This window comes from Vulpes vulpes, chromosome 12 (genome assembly GCF_048418805.1).
Source record: "Vulpes vulpes isolate BD-2025 chromosome 12, VulVul3, whole genome shotgun sequence".
Taxonomy (NCBI): Eukaryota; Metazoa; Chordata; class Mammalia; order Carnivora; family Canidae; genus Vulpes; species Vulpes vulpes.
The window spans coordinates 36,153,540-36,180,351 of record NC_132791.1 but is presented as its reverse complement, the minus strand read 5'-3'; the positions used below and the strand labels follow the sequence as shown (position 1 = coordinate 36,180,351).

The 26,812-nt window shown below is 37.5% G+C and overlaps 1 protein-coding gene across 3 annotated transcripts in view; it reads left to right on the top strand.

Moving 5' to 3' along the window:
* Positions 1-26,812, top strand: part of ADAMTSL1 (ADAMTS like 1) — an 871,496-nt gene that overhangs the window by 545,492 nt on the left and 299,192 nt on the right. For all 3 annotated transcript variants that reach the window (XM_072728197.1, XM_072728199.1, XM_072728198.1), the window contains one exon: positions 3,392-3,437. In XM_072728197.1, the coding sequence (XP_072584298.1) occupies positions 3,392-3,437 (46 nt within the window). The remainder of the gene's footprint in view (positions 1-3,391; positions 3,438-26,812) is intronic.

Genomic DNA, 26,812 nt, shown 5'->3' with positions numbered 1-26,812 from the left:
GGGAAAGGCTCGTTTAAGTTATTGAAGCAGGTATTTTTCTGCTTTTTTGTTTTGTTTTGGTTTGGTTTTTAGTAAATGATATCTTGATAATAACCCCTTGGCATTTGAACAGAGCTTTTATAAATTATCTCAGCTAGTAATCACAGCTTTGTGCCCTACCATTCCAACATATATTTGACAGCTGAGAAGGGTTAGACACTGAGAGGGCAACAGGCTTATGCAAGAACTGCAAAGTCTACAACCTACATCTTCAAACTCTTAATTTAGAGTTGTTTTCATTATTCCTTTCAGGGGGATAAGTCTAGGAAAGAAAACAAAAGGAGGTGAAAAACATAGAGCTTTAAGGTCTTAAAACCTTGGTGGTTCCCCTTTGTCTATTGCCAAGTTCAAAATTAGAAGGTATTTCTCTCATCTATAATTCCCCACATAAACCCCAAACTCCAATAAAGCAAAACTATATCTTTTTATACCTCTATGCCTTTGCCTGTGGTTTCTTCTCCACATATCCTTAACACTTCTTCAATATCTATTATATTTGTATAGTTATTATGCAATTAATGTATCAAGTGTCTACATAATATTTACTGTGTGCTAGGTACCACTGGAAGTACTTCACAAATATTAACTCAGTTAATCTTCATGATAATCCCAGGAGATAAATAATATTATCCCATTTTACAGATGATAAAACTGAGATATTGAAACTGCAGAAGAAATCAAGATTCCAAAAAGAGCATTCTGGTTTCAAAGTGGGTACTCTTAACCATTATACCATGTCACATATGTACTCAGAACTTCAAAACTGAAAACTTATCATATCCAGCCAAGACCAGTGTCTAAATGGCATGCTACCAGAGGCCTGTGGGTTGTAGAATTCATTACCTTGTAAATTTACCATCAACTGGAGCCTAGTTATCTTTTTAGCCTCAGAAACCTGGTATTTTTCAGCAATCATACCAAGAACAGATCCTTTTCTTGAAGGTGGACTCAACAATGCTTTGACGCATGAGATTAATGTTTCAAACTAGAATGCTAGTTTATGTATTAACTTATGATGAAAAATAGGACTACCACATGTACCAAAATACCCACGTCAGCATGACAAGCACACTCTGCCTCTCAGTAGTCCCGAGAAACCAGATCACTCTTGGCAAGTTGCTTGGTCAACGTGGCATTGTAGCAAGGGGTATTCCTGGGATGAATACAACATTAATTGGCATCAGCTAAGTTAGCATGAGGTATCTATATCATGATAGCAACAGCCTTGCCAATGGGACCTGGAGGACATGAAGTTCATTGGCCTTTTGCCTGGGACATTGCTAGGCTGGGCACTAACATCCACTTATCTGTGTCATTCTCTTCTTTTCTATGATTGTAATGCCTGGCCAGCCCTTCCTTTCCTTTCCCACATTCTATTGCTAATGCGTGTTATTTTGTCAGACTGTTCATAGTCAAGTCTTGAGGCCTGGGACCTTTCTATCTCTTTAAGACAGTCTTGGTGTAATTATATTTTCAGATGCTATTCTCTATTTGATGAAATCCTTAAGACCTAATACAAATACCATCTAGTTTTTCCTACACTGAATTATAACGCCATGAGTGGTTTTCTTAATACCAAAGACAAAATCATATTCAATCTTCTTTGTATTTCCAGAAGTAAGTGCATAGCCTAGCACATAATAAAAGCTCAATGGATATTTGCAGAACAAACAGGGAAATTAGGAAGTAGTAAATCATCATGATTATGAGTGTAAGCTCTGAAGCTGGATTGCCTGAACTTCATAGCTCATCTCTACTACTTAATACTTATGGGATTTTGGCAAGTTACTTAACATCCCTAAGTTGTAGTTTTCTCATCTATAAAATAGGTATAATAATGGTACCCTATCTCCCAGGGTTCTTGAAAAGATTATTTTATTTTATTTTATTTTATTTATTTTTAAAGATTTTATTTATTTATTTATTCATGAGACTGGGGGGTAGGGAGGGAGAGAGAGAGAGAATGAGAGAGAGAGAGAGAGGCAGAGACACAGGCAGAGGGAGAAGCAGGCTCCATGCAGGGAGTCTGACGTGGGACTCGATCCTGGGTCTCCAGGATCATGCTTTGGGCTGAAGGTGGCGCTAAACCGCTGAACTACCCAGGCTGCCCGAGTTTTCTAAGGAAGATTAAATAAATTAATACATATAACAAACCTAGAAATGTACCTGGGATTTCATAACTATTAGTTATTATATAACCATTCTCTCAGCATTTTAGATTATATTTTTACTTGTTTTGTAAAAAGTATGACTTATTTTGCAAATAGCAAAGTACTGCTGTCCTTGTTTTAAGTGTCATCATTGAATATTTAATCAAGAATTGTTTTTGTTCACAAAAATTCAGTAAAATGGAAACTCCCATGTAGTGCTGATGGGAGTATGGAACGGTACAACTTTTATGGAATGCAATTTGGCAATATTTATCAAAAGCCTTATAAAAGTTCATTCCCTTTAGTCCAGTAATTCCCCTTCTAGAAATTTATCTATCCTACAGCCACAGTCAGAAACTTGGATAAAACATATACACGGACATAGTTTATCACACTATCATTTATCATGCCCCTAATTGGAAATTACTTAAATGACAAGTCATGGAAGAATAATTATACAAATTATGTTACCTTATTTAATGGAATAGTATGTAGCTCTCAAAGCTATGTCTTTAAAGTTATTTAACAGTAAGGGAAAATGCTTCCAAAAATTTTAAGTGGAAAAAAAAAAACCCCAAACTACAAGATGGTATAGGTGATGCGATTTCCTTCACACTGAGAAGAAATCAATAAAACCAAAATAGTAGTGATTATCCTTAGATGACACAACTATAGGGGATTTTGTTTATATAATCTTTCTTTCCCAAAACTGCTACAATGAGCCTGTATTTTAGAAATAAAAATAATTTATGTGTTTTCATGGTATTAAGTGTGTCATTTTAAGACATGTTGAATAGTAAGTCTCACTTTTACCATATTCCAGATCTACACTTTTTTCAGTGAAATATCTCTTCAGGTTTTATACTAGAAGTAATTAGGAAGACAGGATTCACTTTCAGAAAACCTTGCCTTACTTACTTGGTTAAATAAGCACCAATTGTAAGTGCTTATTGTAAAAAAATTTTGAAGCAAAACAAAGGTTAAGTTTCAGCCCTCATGGAAAAATCAGTTTGCACGTACAACTTCTTGAGATCTGCTGTTTAGTGTTTGATAGGAACTTCTCTAAGCACATTGTTACTCAGACGAAAAGAAAAGAAACACTTGTACATTAGAATTAAGAGAAAATTGCTTTTATAAGCAAATTGTTTCAATTTTGAGCCTTTCACAGGTAGTAATGATTTTATTTCTCCTTTGTCATGTAGGAGCTGTGAGGGAAGAAATATCCGATATAGAACATGCAGTAATGTGGTAAGTATTGAGCTCCTGTGATTGTGATCATGTATTTTTTAAACAATTGAATAATGCTAAGCAGTTTTATGTATCCTGAACAAGAAATTAATTACTGTTTCGGTAAGAGTTATTTGTCTCACACTATAGTGATTATGCAACCTTAAAAAAATAGATATTTTTAATATTCCTTAATATAAACTTTCAATGAGTTGGCCAGATTTCAACTAACTAGACTATTTCAAAACAGGGACTCTGTACTTCTTTTCTGCTTTCTGACTTTTCACATCTAAGTCTCTTGAGAACCAAGTAGAGGAATGATAAAAGGGAAACCACTGGGGTCTTGTGAAATAGATATTAATCAAACTCAGATTTGACAAATTCATTCATTCATTCAACAAATACTGTTCAGTGCCAACTATGTGTGAGGCATTACACTAGTCCAAGGAAAAATAACATGTGGTCACTGTCTGGAAACATCTGTGATAAAGTAAGATGCAGAGAGAGAAGATAGATGTGCAAATAACCACAATCTAGCACAAAGTATGACAAATGCTATAAGAAAAGTATAAAATTCTTTGTGGGTTAAAAGTGGAGAGGCATCTGAAGGCTCTTCAAGGAAAAAGGATCTGAGGTGGGGCTTAGAGGACCGGGAGGGCTGTGACTGATCCACAGTGAGTGTGAGGGGGTGACAGCCAGTCCAAGTAAAGGGGACGCAATGGGCAACTTTGGATCCAGAAATGTTCAAGGTGTGCTCTGTGTACAAATTTGGATAGGATTGTGCCTGGCAGTATGGAAGAAAATAATTGAAAGATATTCTGAGGTTACAACTTGAACAGATTTGAATGTTAGTCTTCCAAACTGATATTAATTCAGTGAATAATGGGGGATCACTAGAGGCTTTGGAGCAAGAGAATGATATTATAGTCTCTTTCACTTCAGGGAGATGAATTCTGTAACAATATGAGGGACACTCCAGAACAGGAAATGAGTGGGGAGCAAGATACAAACAGGGCTTACACCAGAAGGAAATAGGTACGTGACAGATAAAAATTAAGGTCACTTTGCAAGACTTCACAAGTAATTTAAATTAGAATGATGAGTTGAAGTGAGAATAAAGGAAACAGAGAGGTGTATACATATTTAGCCCTTGGGCTGGCCCATCCTCTGTTAGAGGAGCTCTTTTCTCCTCTATGGGATTCATATTTTCCTCATTCCATTCAGCTCAGCTACCAGCTCCTCAGAGGAGTTTCCTCGACCACCTTATCTGATGTGCTTGTCCCACTGCCCAGTCCCACCATCTCTCACAGCAATTAGTCTGCCTCCTTTACAGTACTTTGACTTTCTTTGTAGAACTAATCTCTACCAAAGTTTATATTCTTTGATTACTTGCTTGTTTTCTGTTTCCACACTCTAGAATGTAAACTCCATGAGGATAGGAGCCTCATGCCTCATGTTCGCCCCTTTATCCCCCATGCCTGGAAATGTTGACTCACACATATTAAGCACACAATAGAAATTTGCTGAATTTAAATGGATACTCAGGCCTCTGAAAGAATGGTGGATACCATTATCAAAACCAGGAGCGTTGGTAGGAGGTTTGGGAGAGGAAAATGACCAATTTGATGTAAGAACACTAAAGAGTTTGACTTGCAGGCCGGTATAGGTGGTAGGTGGTATATTCAACTATTGCAATGGGGATTTGGCCTTAGGAAAGCGATCAAGGCATAAGCCACAGAAAAACACAAATAAGATGTATAACATTTGAAGACTTAGAAACAGTTCCTTAGGTAGAGCATGTAGAATCCTAACCAGAGAGAAGCGCAGAACCTCAGTGAATGTCTGTATTCAGACAGAAAGAGAACATGAGGGCAGCCGGGTGGCTCAGCGGTTTAGCGCCACCTTCAGCCCAGAGCGTGATCCTGGAGACCTGGGATCGCGTCCCACATAGGGCTCCCTGCATGGAGCCTGCTTCTCCCTCTGCCTGTGTCTCTGCCTCTCTCTCTCTCTTTCGCAATCTCATGAACAAATAAATAAAATCTTAAAAATAAAAGAGAGAACATGAGAGGCAGGTAAATCACACAAGGCATCATGAGAGAAGTAGCAGAAGACATAAGAATTTCTAAAGGTGTTCAGTAGGATGAATGTTGCCAAGAGGTTGAACACCAAAAAAAAAGGGCTGCTGGGGCAACTGTTTCTATAGTGTACTAGGGACAAAATCAAGATCACAGGAGGTAAAAAAAAAAAAAGTATCAATGAGAAGATGGAGTTAATGGGTATAAGCTATTCTTATGAAACATTAACAGAGCATTAACAGACTCCATCATTGGTGGAATCACATAGAGGTAGGTGGGTAGTTGGTTTGTTTGTACTGAGGAAACCTTGAGAGATAAGTTGATCTAAAAAGGAGAGATTGATGACATGAGGAGGTCAAGGGATACTTGAAGTCCCAGGCCCCAAAGGAGACAGCGGGTGACAAGAAGAGGAATCTTGGTGGGACACCTGGATGGCTCAGTGGTTGAGCATCTGCTTTTGGCTCAGATCATGATCCCAGGGTCCTGTGATCCAGTCCCACATCAGACTCCCCATGGGGAACCTGCTTCTCCCTCTTCCTATGTCTCTGCCTTTCTCTCTGTGTCTCTCATGAATAAATAAAAAAAATATATATATATATTTTTTTAAGTGAAGGAGGTGAGTTGAACCCGAAGCAGTCAGCATGAAGACCTACAACAGCTACTGGGGGAATCAAGTGGAAGCCAGCAAAGCAAAATAAAAAAATTGTTGGATGGCAAAGAGGCGGTTCAGATGTCAGCTTGATCTGACAGCAAACAAGATCAGAAGGGCATAAGGACTTAGGCCGGTGGTACCGTGATGCACTGGGGCAGGTATAGAGATGACCCACAGCTAGAGTACAGATGAGATGGGCTGAGAGAGACCAAGATGAATGAAAAGTATAAATATTTTTAACGCACAACCAAGGAGAGCGCCAACAACTAGAAGGCATGATCATTGGGAGTCAGAGTAATGGTTTGGTGGAAAATTTTGCCTAGTTCATTTCTGTATTTTCACTGAGGACACCAGGTGCCACATGGTTCAATTGCTGTTTGGTTAAAAGAATCAAATCTGTAGTTCTTGAATTTTTAAAAAATGGCCCTGACAGAGTTTGTTTTAGAAATGGTATAAAAAATGTTTATAAAAAATGTTTAATGGAAATATACTTTAGCTCATTGGTTTTCTTTACTATCCCTTTTAATTTAGTGATATCTTATATATCAGTTCTTTTCTTAACTACCATGATGTTATTTAAAAATCTTCATAATGTCCATTCTAGTCGTTTATAGCCTTTAAAAGAGTGGAAAGGGTCCAAACTCTCCTAAGTAGATGAATGCCTAAAGCATCATGAGCAGATGTCTGCCTACCCTTTCCCTAAAGCTCTTCAGAAACAGCCCACAAAAAAAAAAAAAAAAAAAAAGAGAGAGAGAGAGAGAAAGAAAAAAGAAAAAAGAAAAAGAAAAAAAGAAACAGCCCACAATTTCTTTGCTATCATTATGAGCACTTTTGTGGACAGATGTAGGCTAAGACTCTGACCTAATTTTATTTTAAACCCATAGTGTTACATGAGCCAACTCTTTACAGCTTGTACAATCAAACTGACCCTGAGTTTTTTATGAGAATCTAAAGTCTTCAAATCATTTGAAGATTTTTTTTCTGGCTTTTGGCCACGACAGAAGCAACATTGCCAAAAAAATAAACGAAAAATCTCATAAGAAAGAATCTTTTCATAATCACATTACAATTTCTCAAACTATGAAGTTCAGGGCAATTCAGTTGTTAAATATTCCCCTTTTAAATACTTGTTTTGGAAAAACTCAAGGATCTCTTTTCACCTAAGCCTCCAGGGTCAGCCCTTAATCCTTGACAGCTTCTTGGGGCTCTTCTGAACCACTTCTCCAAAGATTCACCCTCTTTTTCTATTCTTTGTAGATGCTGCCTCTGACATTTCTTTGGGTTCTTATTATCTGAGGCTGAGGAGGAGAAAGCATCTCCTCACTTTTCTAGTTTTTTTGCATTGCCTGAAAAATCAGTTCACTTCCTTTTACAGTTTTCTTGTTCATCACTCTACAGACAGGGTGTGTCAGTAAAGAATGTTCCCATGACGTTTCCCTAGTTCTCATAATCATGCTACCTTCTTTTCTTTTTTTAAAAGATTTTATTCACTTATATGAGAGAGAGAGCAAACAAGTAGGGGCCTGGGGTGGGGGGCAAAGGGAGAGGGCAAAGCAGATTCCCCATTGAGCAGAGAGCCTGATGCGGAGCTCCATCTGAGGACCCTGAGTTTGTGACCTGAGCAGAAGGCAGACATTTAACCAACTAAGCACCCCCAGGCTACCTTCTTGTACTGTCTCTAGCTGTTCCAAGTAGACTATTTCCTTTTCTAAGGACAAAGTGCATCCAAAACTTTGGATTTCACAGTCCCTGCTCTTGTCTAGAAAAGTGGCAGGGGCCTTCTGGAAGGAAAGACTAAGGCTACTAATGGGAAAAACTATAGGTGTCAATTAGCAAACCACTCAAGTGGGTCACATAGGTCTCAGGTCTTCCCTGGGGCCCTCAAAAAGGTTTCCTTAGGTCACATCTTCATGTTTTTTCAAATTAGATCTCAAATCTGAGACCCTTGATCTCAACTAGGCATTTTAAATTGACTTTCAATGTGTTTAGACTAATATCACATTACTTATAAACTGTTTCTTTGTCACCATCCTTAATCTTTACCAGAGTTGATGTTTAGGAGACAGTGACCGTACTGAGCAACAAAAGAGCCAAGGTGCCTGTGGTAGCTGATGGTGCTCTTAACTTCTTTATTAAGGTTTTATTGCTTCACTGTCACACTTTACTATTCTTAAAAAAAAAAAAAAATCTATGAGACTAAAGTTGGTTGGAAAGCCACATTTCTAAGCCAGCTTCTCTGAGACACTGGTAGGTCATTTTATGAGGCATGGTACCAGGTATGGTCTGGGAAAAGAGGTACTCACCTATGCTGAGGAATGTGAACTTACCCCCAAGTGTTATTCCGCAAGGGGAATTCATAGCCTCTGAGTAAGGGTGATGGGCATTGTTTGCAAGAGGACCAGAAGGCTGACAGGAAGGGGGTTGCTCACCCCTTCTGTGCATTTCTCTTCTAGGCCCAGACCCAGTTAGTCTGAGTCTGAAATACATGAAAGGAAGTGGAGTTTTCTTAACCTCAAGTAATAAGTTTCTTACCTGAGAAAGAAATTCTGAGGGAAAGAATGTTGATTTCTTCTTAGTAAATGTTCAAAACCCTCCCCCTACTCCAGGGGGGCTTCCAGAGGGTGCCCTGGGCATCCAGAGTGGTCCTCTGAAAGGCTGACTAGACTCAGTAGCACCGGACCTACGAATGGTATTTCCTGCTGGATTCATTCATGATTCCCTTCTTAATGACCCATCCAGCTGAAAAGCAGGAATTTTTCCTATAATCTTCCTTGAGAAAGAGAGCACTCTCATTTTAAACTCTGACAGCACATGTCTCTTCCAAGTAACTGTATTAGGTCTCCAATTGTAAGTTAATATAACAAAATTGGGGCCAGCCTCTCCTATGCTTACGCATGTGCATTTAGCCTGGTAATGGCAGTCTCTGAGAGGCCATCAAGATGTGTGGCTGGGAGGTGAGAGTGATTTAAAGGACACACTTCATTTTTCAGCCCTGTGGACACAAAGGATTAAAAACAGTAATCACTAAGTACGGCAGCCACTCAGTAGTTATGTGCTTTTGAAACAAAATTCGTTCATCTGTGTTTTCTTACCTATAAAAATACCCTCCATATATATATCCAAAGAATGTTTGATAATACAATGTTTATGGTAGTTTAAAAATTGGAAACAAATGGAAGGGGGCTGGTTAAATAAACTGGTATGTCCACACCATGGAGACTATATAGTCACTAAGAAGAGTAAGTCAAGGGGCACCTGGCTGGCTTGGTGATTGAGCCTTTGGTTCAGGTCATAATTCTGGGGTCCTGGGATCAAGTCCCACCTTGGGCTCCCTGCAGGGAGCCTGCTTCTCCCTCTGCCTATGTCTCTGCCTCTCTCTTTCTGTGTTTCTCATGAATAAATAAAATCTTAAAAAAAATAATAAGCCTCTTATGTATGTATAAGCCTTTCAGATTTTTCTGAGACATATGAAGTATAAAAGAAGCAGATTGTGGAGTAATATCTTTAATATGATCTCAGTCAGTTTTTAAAATCCCCAAATTGAGGTATGTCTGGGTGTGTGACATACCACAAAGTCTTGAAGGGCACATATCAAACTGATCACAGTGCGTATGTTATGCAGAGAGAGATTTTGAGTAATTTAAGAAGGACTTTCCTTTCTTTACTCTGTATACTTTTGTAGTACTTCAGATTTTTTTCAACAAACATAGATTCTCCTCTTACAGGTATAAATTTAAAAATATAAAAAAGAAAATAAGGTTAGGGCAAAATATTTTGAAAGCCATTGGATATACATTTATTTTTGAAACATTGGGAGGGGGAAACACCTCACAGAGTTTTTCTGAGGACGGGGAAACATCTAAAAAGCAGTGAGCATGGTGCCTGACTCAGCAATGTTGGCTCTGCCTTCCCTCAGTCCTTCTCTTCAATTCCTCCTTCCTGTGGCAAAGTACTCTTTCCAGGAGAATACACTATTTATAAAAAGTGAAAATTAGATCACTTTAAATTCCTGAAGGTCGGCCTGTGTGGAGCCATGGAGAACTTTTCTTGATTTTTTTTTTTTTTTTTTTTTGCCAAGTAAACAGGTTCCAGGTACTCTGGAACAAGAATATTAGTCCTCATCTCTGGCCTAACTACAGGCTTATAATGTTCCTTCTTTTAGGTGAAGTATAGGAAAACAGACCTCCTTTAAAAAAAAAAAAGATTTATATATTTATTTTAGAGAGGAGAGCAAGGGGGGAGAAGGAATGAAAAATTCACTGCTCTGTGGAAGGGGAGGAGCAGACAGAGAGAGAGAATCTTCAGCAGACTCCCTACTGAGCAGGGAGCACAACACGATGCTCGATCTCAGGACCCTGAGATCAGGACCAGAGCCGAAATCAGGAGTCTAATGCTTAACCCACTGAGCCACCCAGGCGCCCCAGAAAACAGACTTTCTATGCAGTGCCCACTCCCTAGGCTGGACAGTTACGTCTCTGGCAGCTATAAAGCTTGGCTCTTCTTTGGCCAGACAAATGTTTGGTTGGAATTGCTATATATTCTCAGGAACATATCTCAGGGGACCAATCAATATCCCCCCCTAACAAGTCTAACTTACCACAGAGCTAGAATGAATGTAGAATGGCAACTTAACTACTTGTAGGGCTTTGTGGTTTGTGTGTGTGTGTGTGTGTGTGTGTTTTTTCCCTTTCAGCATTGAGAGTCAACTACTGCTGAAACAAAGGGATGTTCTGTAGGGAATGCATTTTCAGGAACATCTTGATCTTCTTTACTTGGACCATAATTCTTTCTATGTATGCTGAAATTAGTAACAAAGGAAAATAATTTTTAAGGGGCAAGAAGTGATAAGTGACTTGTATTATTTCTCTGAAGACAGAGTCCCTGTCTGACCTCTGTTAGTACCAATGCTAACCAAGCCTTGACCGTCCTGCAAATGAATTAATTTCTAAGTGCAAGTATACAGCATACTATGTGGATAACTCGTGGTTGATTTTGGTTCAAAACACATCATTTCTCTTTCAATAGTTAAACACTAAGCATTTAGAATAAATGGTTGAAAATATCTGCAGCAATTACTCCAGGGGAAAAAAAAGCCCTCATATTTTATGACTAACTGTTTTATCATTTGTGGCATAAAGAAATAAACATTTTTTTAATGATTCACAGATTCCTTCATTTGGTGGATCTGGTGGATATAGATCTCTCTGCAGTGCTTGCTGCCAGGCAGCTAGCCAAGTTTTTTTGGATTTTTCCTCCCCAGTGGATTGGGCCCTTCTGCTTTTCTTCTCCCCTAGGCCTTCTTTTGACTGCTGCACACATTTCTTTTCTTTTTAATGCTTTTTCTGACATGTCTTTATTGGACCCCTCCGAAGTCTCTCTACTTTTCCTTTCTCCTTAATGTGTTCTCTTAATGTGTTTCTTATCCTCTGCCTCAACTTTTTACTCTCTGGGAGGGGTGTGATAGGAACATGACTCCATGGAGAGAACACGGCTGGGCAGCTCTGCTGTTGCTCACTTTGTGGTTGGGCAAGCTCTTTGGACTTTTCACAGCCTCAGTTTTCTCAATCATGAAGTGGAAATAAGAGGCATGTTCACTTCCTTTACAAAAATCCATGCAATGATGTAAATACATGGAAGACATGCAATGAATTTTCATTCCTTCTGCCACCTTATATGGCAAAGATGATGGTGAGTGATGGTCTGCCAAAAGAGCTAAATTCCCCAGCTGAGGATGATTTAGCCCTTGTTCCTAACTCAAGATAACGTAAAGAACTCCAAATCGTTATGACTGATTTCTACTTATTGGCATCCTTCTGGTATATTTAAAGGCCATAGGGGATTTACCCACCTAAGTTGGTCGTCGTTAGTCTATTCTAAGCCAGCGACATCCCATGGAGACTGTCAGAAGGAGCGTTGACAATACTTGTGAATAGCCTTTTAGTGACAGGAGCTGGACTCCCTGAAGTCATGTGTTCTAGTTCACACATATGATGCTAAATGATAAGAACACAGAGTGCCTCACATAACAGATATGTTTTTTTTCCTATGGATTGATAGCTACATGTCACGCAACTGCTTTCTTAAGGCTGTTGGTATGAACAGGAATGCCTGCTTGGTCAACCCAGAATTTGTTTCCTTCAATATCATTATGATCATTTGTCATATTGAGGAAAGAGATCAGCTAGACCTTTTGCAGGTATGTGTCTTGTTACTCATGGTAAAGTACTAGCTTGATAGATTTTTGAAAGGAAGAAAAATCCTTCATTGATTCACCTGATGCTGGGGACTGAAGGATTGTCTATCATTTTCCTACTGTTGGGATTTATCTGACCAGAAAAGCTGATATGAGTCCCTTTCGCGGCTGGCAAGGATCTTTCTCCTCTATGTGCTGGCATCTCTTTTGAAAATGACTAGAACACTGATCATTCACCTCAAAGGATCCCGGCCAAGTCATAGATCTACAGAAGATTAGAATTAGAAAGGAATGTGTTCGTTTTGGATATCTGCCAGGTACCAGGCCTAGTGCTAGTGACTAATTCATTTAATTCTCACACCATCTTGAAAAGTATTACCCTGATTTTAAAGATAAAGAAATTTGAAATTTAAAAAAGATAAAATACTTTATCTAGTGATGCTGCTAGGTTTGTATAATGCTGAAAACCATGCTTATCTCAGCATAATGCAAGAGGTAAATCAATGATCTAGAGTGACTCGTTTTAGCAAATAACAAAACTAAAATACAAAAAGGTTAAGGTTCAAACATTTTTACAACATATACTTTTTTTTTTAGCAAAAGAGATACTCAAATAAGTTTACTGTAGCAATTATAGTTCTTCAAAGCTAGAAGCATATGAACTGTTGAGAATTTTAAATGAGCAAATCAAATGCAACAGAAAAGGCAAATCTAAGTATCCTTACTGAAAACATCCCAATTCCCTCTTCTTTGAGCTTCTCCTCCTGTCAAGAGGATATAAATTTACTGAGTCAATATTTCTCAAAACCTACTCTCTCAAGTCCTAGTTTCTGAATTACACAAAATGTATGCTGGCCTCTGGTGACCCAGATAGAAGCTCAAAGCAGGGATTTTACAGTGACTTTGAAAGAAATTACTACTGCAGTTCTTCCCTTGGCAAAGAGCCTCATGGAATGAAACTAAACAAGCTGCCATGCATAGGTTGCTAACGTGCAAATACTTGTCTGTGTTCAGCCTGCTTTCCATGAGACTAGAAATGATAAGCAGCATCAAATCTTCCAATTAACACCAAGATGTGTTGAAACTCAGGCAACATAAATTCTTACACTCTTTCCTCTGAGAAATCACTCACAGACCTTTGCGCTAAGCCTTCTGAGCTAAGGCCATTATTTAATTAGTCAATCCACTTTCTGACTGTATTGCATTTCTAGGAATCTTTTCTTCATTTGTTTTTCTCTGCATTTTAAACATCCCTTTTCTTTTCAAAGGAAATTGTGAAATTTAAAGAGGATATCTTGGAGGTTTGGCTATATTTTTTCTTTATAATCTTACAATGAGCAAAGCTACACATGGCTCCTAGGATGCATTTAGTTGAGGCTTCAAATTCTGTTCAAAGTCTTGAGTGAAATATGGTCATCACAGAAGGAAGGGCAAGGGAAGCATTATGTGTTCACATCCTTGTCAAACAAATGTGCTTCAGAGCTCATTCAACAACAATGTCCTATAATGTGCCATTCTCCTTTTCCCAAGCAATATATTCATTACCAAAACTCCTGCCCTCCCCAAACCGAAGATTTTATTTTTTCAAAGATTTTATTTACTTCTTCATGAGAGACACAGAGAGAGGGAGAAGCAGAGACATTGGCAGAGGGAGAAGCATGTTCCATGCAGGGACCCCAATGTAGGACTTGATCCTGGGACTCCAGGATCATGCTCTGAGCCAAAGGCAAATGTTCAACCACTGAACCACCCAAGTATCCCCTTAAACCAAAGATTTTAAATCATATATCACCATATTTCACAAAGTGGAATTTATAACTTTTTAATTTTTCTTTGTCTTCCTCAAAATACTGCTAGGGGGATCCCTGGGTGGCGCAGCGGTTTGGCCCCTGCCTTTGGCCCAGGGCGCGATCCTGGAGACCCGGGATCGAATCCCACGTTGGGCTCCCGGTGCATGGAGCCTGCTTCTCCCTCTGCCTCTCTCTTTCTCTCTCTCTCTCTCTCTCTCTCTCTCTCTGTGTGTGTGTGTGTGTGTGTGACTATCATAAATAAATAAAAATTAAAAAAAAAATACTGCTAGGAAATATTTACTTTGAATGGTTATAGATCCTGAAATGCAATTTGGACAAACCTCTTGATCCTTAGGACTGGATTTGGAAACAATTTTCAGACGACTTTCTGTGGAACCACCTTGACCTCATTGTTGGGTGGTGAAGGCTAAGCAGCCAGGTTTCTATGAACATCATCCCTAAGGCATCTTACTTGCTTTATTGATTAGCATCTTACATAAGATTCTTGGAGGGGATGAGTGAAAATAGCTCTGCAACAAAATAAGAGTATGAAACCCCCTGCTTCATAATATCCCTCCTAAGAGATCTTCAAGCTTCTGCTTATTTCTAGAGAAGAAATGTATCCATCTTATATATATTTGTGTTATAGCTTTGTAAAGCTAATTGCCAAAAGAGTTTCTTATAAACTGATGTATACTTTCCTATGAGTTTCATTCAACTTCAGTTATTAACTCTGTACATGACATTATGCTAAGGAGCACATGACAACAAAAAGATTTGTATATGACAGTGTATTCTCAAATGTTTTAGTGAAATTGGAGGCAGGAAGACAAGAAAGACAAAAATGCAGATATTTACAATCCATGCAGAATAAAATGTGAAAGAAAAATGTAAGGAAACAGCTAAGAGAATTTCAGATCAAGCTATTATTCCCTCTGTTTCCAAACAAGTAACAATGTCAGATAAATTATAAAATGATAAAACCAATGACATAGAGTTCAAAAGCAAGATTAAGATGTCCGTGGACCAAAAGTGGAACATACATGCAAGATGGTGAGCAGTGCTGATGCCACAGGCATTTGGGCTTCATAATTAGAAATAAGCAAAGATTAGCCCCAGCTCAACTCCTATGGGATAACCAGGACTAAATTTACTTGTACAGGAGAAGGAGCACCTAAGCCAGGTAGAGAACCTCATGTCTGAAGCCTGGATGGCCTCTTTATGTGGACAAAAGCTCAACTTTGGTTTGGTTTTAAAGAATGACATTTTGCCTGGGATGAGAGCTTTATCTGAAACAGTAGATCTAGAGAGGCCAGTGGACATCATGGACTTAAACTACCAAAGGACACTTTGGCTCTCTGGATTTGCAATTTTCTCATTATGGATTAAAACTCAAAATTCCAGCATAACAATCAGCTTCTGAACTGGGAGCTGTATGAACGACATGGAGATAATAAAAAAACTTAAAAAAAAAAAAAACCTTTTAGAGCAGACAAAGACAAAGAGGAAAAAAAGAAAAGCAAAATATTTCCATTAAAAATAAGTCTACAAATATTTCAAATTTCAAAATTTCAAAAAATTCCAAAACACATTAAATAACCATATCAAGAAAGTCAACAAAATTAATATTCCCTCCCAATAAAACTTGACAAATGTAACAGTTTGACAAAGACTTTAAAATTGATAGAGCCGATCCTTATTATTTGTGGATTCCAATAATCGTGAATTCACCGTTTCTTTAAAAGTTTATCCCTGGTCATTTGCAGACATGTGCAGAGTGGCAAAAAATTTCGGTTTTCCAGCCAGCACATTCCCAGCTGAGGTGGTGCCTTCTTGTTTCAGCCCTCATACTATAAACAAGTGTCCTTTTCACAGTCTACGTAATGCAAATTTTTTACATTTTTGTGCTTTTTAATGGTGATTTTTAAAATGACCCCCAAGCATAGTGCTGAAGTGCTGGTATTTCTAAGCATAAGAGGGCTGTGTGATGTGCCTTATGGAGAAAATGTGTTACATAAGCTTTGTTCAGGCATGAGTTATAATGCTCTTGGCTAGGAGTTCAATGTTAATGAGTCAATAGATATTAAATAAGGTGTCTTTAAACAGAAACATACATATAACAAGATTATGTATTGGTTGGTTGGCCAAAATGTGACCAAAGATTCATTGGAACTGTGAGCAATGATAGTATTTTCTAATTCAGTGTTTATGTTGACTTGATAGAAAATAACACCATGAATAATGAGAATTGACTGTGTGTGTTTAAAAGGAGCACATTAAAAAAAAATAACTATTGAAAATAAACAGGAAATGAAAGGGAAAATCAGGTAAAAATGAAATAATAGATTGATGAACAAAGAAAATAACTATTAGAAATTTTACAATAAAAGAATATTGTAATTGAAATAAAAATCTCAGTAGATGACATAAATTCCCTACTGTACACAAAGAGATAACTAGTGAATTTGAAGGTAACATTTAGAAACTTACCCAAAATACAGCTCAAAATTCCAGATACCTGATATGATAAGAGATAATGAACAGATAAAATATTCACTCTCTATGTGCATGTAATAGGAGCCTCCAAAGAAGAGAATAGGGGTATGACATTTCAAATATTCCAGAAAGGAAATTTTGAGGACAAGAGTCTTCAGACTTGAATTGTGATGTAAGTGCTGAAGAGAAAAAATAAAATACACACCTACACATGTCATAGTCCAACATCAGAAGAATAGTCCGACATGAAAGGAAAGGGGAAAATACTGAAAGCTATCAGAGAAACAACAGATCACCCATAAAGGGATGAAAATTAGACTAATGGCAGAAACTTCTCCATCACATGGAGTCCAAAATATAATGAGTTAATATCTTTAAAGTCCTAGTGGAAAAGATGTGTCAGTGTAGAATTTGGTACCCTCAACTATCTATCAAGAGTATAGGCAAAAACCAAGACATGTTTTGATATACAAAGACAAGAGAGTTCACTACCCATGGGTTTTCACTAAAATAATTATTACAGGATGAATTTCAGAAAGAAAAAGGAGGACTCTAAGAAATCATACAAGCATACAAGAAAACAGGGATGAGCCCAAAGGGGTGTGAAAATGCATCTGTGTATGCATGTATGTTTCATTACTAATATTCCTGGTTTTCCATTCCTAATGAGCATATGGAAGTATTGAACTTTTCTAACCCCTCAAATTTAGGCAGGACCATATATATGAGTAGCTTTGGCCACTGAAATGTGAGTTGAGATGTATATTATTTTCAGGAGGAAGCAATAAAGGGTCAGTTTCATAGTGTCCATGGTCATTTCCATGTGTTCCAAAACCTTGCTTCTCAAAGGGTGGTTTGGGGATCAGCAGCATCAGCCCCAGCTGGGCTCATGTGAGAACTGGAAGAATCCCAGGTTCCATTCCAAGTTTGCAGAATCAGAATCTTCACTGTAATGGGATCCTCAGATGACTTGTCTGTACATTAAAGTTTGAGAAGCACTGTTCTGTCAGATAATACATCCTCTCTCAGTTTGGGTCATTGAGTTCTCCCCATGGATAACAGCTGGTGTAGAGTCAGAGATTCTATGAATATTGAAGGAAATCTTTGCTGAAGGAAGCCAAATAGATTTTGGAGATAGTTTGCATTTTCAGAATCACCTAACCTGGGGCACTTGGGTGGCTCAGTCAATTAAGCATCTGCCTTTGGCTCAGGTCATGATCTCGGGATCCTGGGAACAAGCCCAGCATCAAGCTCCCTGCTCAGCAAGGAACCCACTTGAGATTCCGTCTGCCCCTCTCCCACTTGTGCTTACCCTTGCACATTCTTTCTCTCTCTCTTTCTCAAATAAATAAATAAAATCTTAAAAAAAAATTCATCTAACCTATCCTGGCAGCTATAACTAAGGTGGTGGTAGGCAGAAGGGTTCCCCAATAAACCCATGCTCTAATCCCTTTAACTTGTGAATATGTATTATATTAAATAGCAAAAGGAATTTACCAAAGTAATTAAGGTTATAGACCTTAAGAAGAGTAGCCTGAATTATCCAGGTGGGCCTAATCTAATCACATGACACCTTACAAGCAGAGAACTTTCAACATCTGGAGGCAGAAAATATATTACAAAAGAAGTTAGAGAGACTGCCAGCAGAAGAAGGCTTTCATGCACTATTACTGGCTCTGAAATGGAGGGGGCCATGGTCAAGGACCATAGAGAGGCCTCGAGGAGAGTGTTGGCCTCTAGCTGGCAACTAGCAAGGAAAGAGGGACTTCTGTCTTACAACCCCAAAGAACTGAATTTGGCTCAAAACCCGAAAGAACTTAGAAGTGGGTTCATCTCCTGGCTTCAGAAAGCAATTTAGCCTTTCCAACACCTTCTTTTTAGCCTTGAGAAAGAAACTCTAGGTAAGCTAGGGGCCCAGTCAGCCATACTCTACCCGGACTTCTGTTTTCCAGAATTGTGAGATAATTAGTGTTTTAAACACCTACGTTTATGTTAATGGTTAAGGTAGCAATAGAAATTGAATACAGTCATGGAGCGCCTGGGTGGTTCAGTTGGTTAAGCATCTGCCTTTGGCTGCTCGTGATCCTGGGGTCCTGGGATCTAGCCCTGCTTTAGCTCCCTGATCAGAAGGAAGTGTGCCTCTCCTCCCTCTGCCTCTCCCACCCACTTGCTGGTGCTCTCTCTTTTTCTCAATAAATACATAAAATCTTAAAAAAAAAAAAAGAGTGAATATAGTCAGTAAACCAACTATTGAACACAACTTTGTTTCCATTTAATGTTTGTATATTAACAGTATTGCAGTGTTCAGTATAAATGAAGATCTTTGTTGTATTTGAAAGGATAGAAACACCAAATAAAGTGAGATTTTACAAAATTCAAGTTGGTTATTAAAAAAATTTAAGAATCCATCAAAAGAATGGAAATACAATCTATAATTTCCAAACTAGCAGAAGAAATGCTAGAAAATAAAGAGAATAAAGTTCTGCCAACTTAAAATAAGTTAGAGAAGAAAGGAAAAGGTAGTAAAGAAATGCCAGAGTAAGCAGAAAATACAAAACAAGATGGTGGTTGTTCAAACTTAAAGCAATGCCACAGTTTTCTGCAGTAATTGTTTCAGTTCTCAGCCCACAACAATTACACATGTTCTTTTGGTTCCATATCCTTGCCAATGCTTGATATTATATGACTTTAACTTTTGTCTAATCTTGCGGGTGTATGTCTGGAATATACCCAACTCAGTCAAATATATTATACATTTTGCATACGTCTGGTTTGGGTTTGCTAATGTTTTGTTCAGGTCTTTTGCATGTATGTTTATGAGTAATTTTCTTTCATATACAATCCTTATCTGGTTTTGATAAAATGAATTAGGAAGTGTTTTCTCTTTTTCTAGTCTTTGGAAGACTTTATTTTAGACTGTGATTGTCTGTTCCTTTCATGTCTAGTAGACTTTGCTTGTAAAGTCATGAGCAAGACTTTTTTTCTTTGTGAGAAGATTTTTAATCATTGATTGAGTTTCTTTAATGGCTATATGAAGAAGAGCCTGGTAGTAAAAAGAATGAACGTTGGGGCCACGCTAGTCATGTTCAGTCTCAACATTGAGTTATTAACTCTGTAAAACACATTTAACTTCAGGATGCCTAAGTTGTCCTAGCTATAAAATGGAACACACGGGAGGGTCATGAGGACAAATGAGTTGATATACGTAATCCACATACGACAGTGCTCTGTCCACTGTAAATACTACATAAACATTTATTTTTATTGTTATTATTTCTCTTTTTTCTTGAATGTTTTTTTTCCCTCTTGAATGGTTTTTGCCTAAGACAAAATTTTCAAATTTGGTGGCCTGAAGCTGCTCATGCTTTTCTGTTACCATCTTTTTAACTCTTAACTGGGTCTGCAGCCCTCTTCCTTTTTGGATCTATAATAGTGTTTGTTTGGGATTTCTGTTTTCTTCATCTTGCCATTTAATAAAGTTTTCAGAAATTATCTATTTTATTCATATTTTCAAGTGGCCAATCTTTGGCTTTGTTGGGCTTCTGTATTTTCTGTTTCATTGATCTTCGTATCATTTGCATTTGTATCATTTATATTTCATCTGCTTTCTTTGGATTTATTTTATTGTATTTTCCCTAATTCCTTAGGTTTGATATTCATCATCTTAAATTTCAGACTCTCTTGTTTTTCCTTTATAAATGTTCAACCAAATACTGCTCTGGTTGCTTCCCACAGTGCAATAAAGGGAATTTCATGATAAAGTCCCAGGTATTTATAACCTGAAGCAAAAATAATGGAAATTTGAAAGTTATTTACAAGTCTACTAACTTCCAAATATATGGCAGTTTTAAAATCATCTTTATTGTTCTCTAACAATTATATTGTAATTTTGTTAAAAGTAATTTTTTTACTAAACTTCTTTGAAGTTTGTTGAGATTTGCTTTATGACTAATATCCATGTGTTGTTGGGAAGAATATGTAGCCCTTGATCTGGAGATGTAATATATATTTTGTAATATATATCTCTTCCATATATATCAATCAAGCATTTTGAATGTGTTTTTCAAATCCTTTATTTTAATGATTTTCTTAACCTGGAGTGAAGGATTTTTGTAATATTCTACTTCATTGGTTAATTTGCCAGTTTCACCTTGTGATCTGCTTGGACCAATTCAAACATGTCTTATTACATATATAAGCATTTTAAAATGGTTTTATCTTCCTAGGGAATTTAACATTTATTCATAATGTAGTAACCATATTTATCAGTAGTAATGTTTTTGCCTCAAAATCTGTTTTGTCTGATACTGTTATAGCTAGTCTACTTTTCATTATGTTAGATATATTTCATATATCATTTTCTATTCTTTTACTTTCAATGTATCTTTATAGTTAAGTTTATGAAAATCTCATGCAAACATTTTTTTTATTGCAATCTGGTAATCTTTGCTTTCTTCACTCTGTTTGCATTTACTATGATTAATGATAAAATTGGAATTATTTCTATCAACTTATTTTGGGATCTCTAGTTCGTACTTTTGTTGTGCCCAAGATTGCGAGTCCGAGAAACCACCAAGGAGCGGACACCGATGCAAGCACACGAGGGTTTATTAGCAAGCTCAAGCTCGAGCTTGGGTCCAAGTATACCCGACACAGTGGAGCAGGGACTTGGACCCCGAAGTAGGTTACAGCTTGGTTTTTTATAGGCTGGTCTAGGGGATTTTCAGAAGGAATGGAGGAATTTCTCAACTTCTGTTTACATTTTGATATGGGGCTTTCAAGGGCATTGAGCTCTGTTCTTATTCTAATAGGGGCTTTCTAGGATGTTAAGCTGTAAGCTGTTTTCTTCCTGTAACTGAAGTAATGTAAATTTCAGCTCTTATTCACAGGGGCCTGGGATGGCTGTACTTGTGCTAACGCTGAACTTGAGGTGGAATGGCCTTGATTTTTCTGGGCCTCCACACTTTAATATTTCTTTTTTTCCTTTTTACCTTCTTTGAACTATTGAGACTTTTTTGTTATACTTTTCTGTCTATTGGTTTTAAAGTCATATATCCATTGCCATTCTTAGTGGCATTCTTCCTAAATCTCAATATGCATACTGAAAGGCTAAAGTAGTATCTGTACCTGCCTATCAAACAATTTAGGTCTTTTATAACATTTTAACTCTAATTACCCTCTTTCAAATTTACATGCCTTTGTCGTCAAATGTTTGGGCTCTGTTTTTATTAACCCCACAGGTTAGATGTTTTATATAGTCAATGCTTTATATAGTCAGCCTATCTTTATTAACACCACAGATTAGATGCTTTATATGGTCACGGTTTATTTAGATATATTTGAAATTTTCCATTTTCTTTGATCCCTATTCTTTCTTAAATCCTAGATATTCAAGGCTCATCTTTTTTTGTCTGGAGTACATCCTTTATAAGTTCTTTCAGAGAGGGTTCAATGGAAATAGTGAATTTGGTTTTCTTGTTGTTTGTGTAAAATATCTGTATTTAGTTCTCTTAAATATTACTTTTACTGTGAAAATAATGATCTCCCCTTAACACTTTGAAGAAGTGTGCATTAATCTTCAGTTGCTGTTGAGATGCCAATTGTCATTCGAATTGCTCTTCCTTTGTTCTGTTACTGCTTTTATAATTTTACCTTTATCACTGGTAATCTGAAGTTAGCTGATTAATATCACCACTTATTTATCCTGTGTGATTTTCATTGGACTTTCTGGTGTGGGATTTGTATTTTTAGTTATTTGAAATTATTTTTCCAAGAAAAGTCTTTGAAAGTAGTTTTCTCACACTTTGTATATCTTTGCTTCTCTGTATTGTGTCTTCTGTCATTTCAACTCTTCCTTCATTTAACATGTATCTCCCTTACTCTCTAATACGCTTTTTGTTCCATTTATGAAGTTTCCAAAGCCTTTCTGTATATTTCATTTGTGTACATTCCTTTTTAACATTCTTTTTAAGAATTTTCCTTAAGCATATTAAATTTGACTTTGTATTCTGTATCTGACCATTTTACCATATGAATTCTTTGTGTTTTCTTATTTTTGCCATCTCCTTTTCTCCTTTCTTATTTTTTCATCTCCTCTTATTTTTGCCACCTTGTTTCCTCATGTGTTTTTTTGATATTTCTATGTGCTTTCATGATTGCTGGAATTTAGGACAGCTTTTCTTATAGCGTGGGTTAGTATGTATACTTCCTGGGAGAACTTATATTTTCTTTTGAGGGAGATGAAGTTGGAATGGGGTGGTGATCAGTATGAATCAAGACAACTTTAAACAAAGTTCTTCAAGGTCCACTCTGTGTGAATTGTGTCCCAAATTCTCTTGAGTCCTGTTATTAGGAATTCTGTAGGAGACTTTTACCCCATCCCTCACTGGCAAGATTCCTTATCATTTTTCTCTGTGAAGCTGAGTGCTTTTGTTTTGTTAATGTCATCCCATTTTATTTTATTTTTTTTAAATAAACTCCATTGAAAAAAAAATAAAAATAAATAAATAAACTCCATTGTTCACAGAAGTTTTAGGTTTGTGGCAAAATTAAGCAGAAAGTACTTAAGTTTCCCATGTGCTTCTGCCCACCATGAGCATAGCCTTCCTGACTATCAACATACCCCACTGGAGTGGGAATGCATTTATTACTATTTATTTACTTATTTAGCATTTATTACAATCAATTTACCTACATTGACATATAATCACCCAAAGTTCCACAGCTTACATTACGGTTTACTCTTCACGTTGTATATTCTATGGTTTGAGCAAATGTATAATTTTATATGTCTACCATTGTAGTATCATACAGAGAAGTTACAGTACATCAAAAATCCCTATGCTCTACCCGTCACTCCATTCTTCATAACCCAGAAACCACTGATTTTTTTATTATCTCCATAGTTTAGCCTTTTGCAGAAACTAAATGGGTCCCCCCCCACCTTTTCCTAGTTTACTGTTTCTCTGAGGCTTTTGTCTTAGGTCTTGGCATTGGAGGGAGACCTTGACCCTCTTCCACAATTTGTAGTCCAGAGATGTTATCCCCTGTACTCTGCTCTTAATAGGCTATGGAAGTGGAAAGCTCCAAACCACCAGGAAACCAGCAGATCCCTTTAGGACATCCATCAATTTCCTCTCTGGATTCATGCTTTCTCATTGTCTTTGTCTCTGAGGAAAACTCCTTGCTAACTCAGCTGTCCATTTAACATTTTTTTTAAATTTTATTTTTATGAACTGTAGTATTTTTAGGTGTTCTGTAGGAGGAAGCTTCCTCAAAGTATCTACTACTCCATGTTGTTGCATCTAGAAGTCCCTTAATCCAATCAGGGATTTGGCATAAATTTTGTGCCAGGCTCACAGTAGGCCCTTAGTAAACCAAGATTAAATACAAGGTGGTAAGTCCAAGAATGAAAGTGCATACAGGGTGCTATAGCATCACAGAGGGAGTTGTCTTGCACAGGCTGAGGATTAAGGAGCTGTTGAAGAAGATGACCAGGATGCAATACTTGAGCCTCAAGGTGTCAGCCAGGTGAATATGGAAGCCATATTGAATAAACTTAGCTAAGGAACTCAGCACTGAGGGAATGGTGGATATTCAAATATAAAGTGTTGGGAGGTTGGAGAGAATTGGTAGAACTGAAGCTCTAGAAGAGTGGAGCTTGGTCAGCTCCTGCAGAAACCTGCTGAGGTATTTGTGGCATTACCATACCACACTGAACAGGAAAAAATAGACTGAAAAAGTTCTAAATTATATTGACAGTGTGCAGTGTAAGAAAGCATTTCCATGGCTCTTTCCCTCACTGCCTTGTCCAGATTCAGGCTTAAAGGGAAACAAAATATGGGGTACTTGGGTGGCTCAGTCAATTAAGCTCTGGTCCTGGGGTCCTGGGGTCCTGGGGTCCCAGGGTTGAGCCCTGCATCAGGCTCCCTGCTCAGCAGGGAGTCTGCTTTTCCATATCCCTCTTTCCCTGCTGGTGCTTTCTCTCCATCTCTCACATAAATAAATAGAATATTTTTTTTTAAAGGAAAACAAAATAGGAAGGGTGGTCATCTCTGTCTAGAAATTATCTTCTAATTCTGAATTGTCTGCTACTCTTCCTGTAATCCTATAACTTGATGTATAGCCTCGGTACCTACCATCCTCCTTTAAATGGTAAGCATCACAAAGGCAAGGAGTATATCTGACTTTTTCCTGTAGCCTGGTATTTGACAAGTGTCTTTATGTTTTTTGAATATACATAATTAATAGTCATTGGGAATGACTAAGTAGAAAGCAGCATTTTTCATCCAAAACTACTCTAGATAAGTTGAATCTATTTGCATCCTTCTTTACTTTTACCTACTGCTGCCCACTAAAGGAAATGGAAGCTTTACAGACAGAGGACAGGAAAATCCACATTGGAGCAACATGCTCTTCAGGATGAGGCTGGTGCTGAGAGACCATGCTTTAAGTTTCAAAGGACAACCTGAAAACACTAGGTTTTAGGGGTCAGAAAATATATTTCTCTAATTCCTTTTTGGTTTCTTAAAATATGTCCATGGTCCAAGATCAACAAACTAAGAAGTATGAGCACATAGGAACAAAGTTGAGTGTTGTCATCCATTAAACTTATAACCCAGTAAATTTGGCACATGATATTGTTTGATTAGATTCATATGTTAAGGCATTCAGATAAGTCACTTTAATTAAAATGATGTTTAAATAACTGAATAAAGTAGTTTTAGAGGCAGCAAGACAATGGGAAAGGCAAACCTGGATGAAAAAAAAAAGCAGTCTGAGGTCCCTCTGAAGGCCCCCCAGAGCTAGGTAGTTCATGAATCGTTTCTCATTCTGTGGTATTAGAATAATAGCAATACCATACATTTGTTCAGTACTTACTATGAGCCCATATAGATTTAAATGTTTTACTTGTATTAACCCATTTATGTCCCATTTACCCACAAAACTATCATATGACAGTACCAGCCTCCTTTTGACCAGTGTAAATCTGGAGACCCTAGGCAGAGATAAACTTTTCCCTTTTGTTTAGGAGCTGACTTCTTTCACTGTGTTCTGAAAATGGAACCCAACAATCCAATATCAATGGCTGTAATGGGAATTTGACAAGAGAATCATTATAAGAGCAATGATGGACCTGTCCTTTTGGGCAGGGTAAAAAGGAACCTGGGATAGGAGAGAGGGCAGAGATATAATTAGTGGCACATGTTGGTCCTAGGCCCCTAGGAAAAAAAGAAAGGGAAAAAGGAAGGAAATTTAGAAAGGGAACTGGGAAAAGATAGCAAACAACTTCTATGTCCTTACCTAAAGAGTGCCCAGAGGCATCAAGTCATTCACAGTACTGTGTTACCTGCCTCCAAAAAGGATTGGGTGATTAGATGCAGTGCTAGAAAAACCAGACAGCTGTCAGGATTCAGTGACAGCCAAAATGAAGCAAAGCTGGCAGGCAACATCAGGTGGTTTGTTAGAGACTGTGAAGAGAAGGTGAAGCGAGAATGCTGGGGTCTCCTCTCTCTTTTTTTTGGGGGGGGGGGGGGGATGGTCTCCTCTCAGTTGTCCAACATGGAATTTATCTTTGAATTGCTCTAGACAGTGTCTTTTTCCATTCTTCTTTCAAGTGACTGGCATAAGCACCACATGCTCCAGAAGACAATTTCGGTCTTCATATTTTGTCCTTTGTAATATGTCAAGCTTTATTACCTTTTGCAATAAATAGAAACATAGTGAAATTGTTACACAACAGGCCTGAGCAATAGTAACAGTTTAGGTATTTACCTGCTAAAATGTTCCCCTTGTACTAGTTTTTCCTCTAGATCTGACTCTCTACCACAGATATTTTGGTAAATGCCATCTGAAAATAACAACAACAAAAACTATGTAATTGTGTGTTTATAAAATGAAATTGTCTGCCATGTTCTAAAAAAGATTACAAATTGCCACTTAAAATATGCTAATTTAGAAGGGGTGGGGGAGGACATTTATTTTAAACTATAAAAAATAGTAAAAAGGGAGAAATGCTGATTTAAGAAAAGATACTGCTAAATTGGAGCTAATTCAAAGAAAGGGACTAAAAATAATAAAAGGCCTCAAGGAATGAATATTTTCAAAATTGAGAGAATTTAAGAGTCTAACATGACAAACTACAACCAGTCCTACAAATACCTCTGGGGAATTGGATTCCAAGAGTCTGC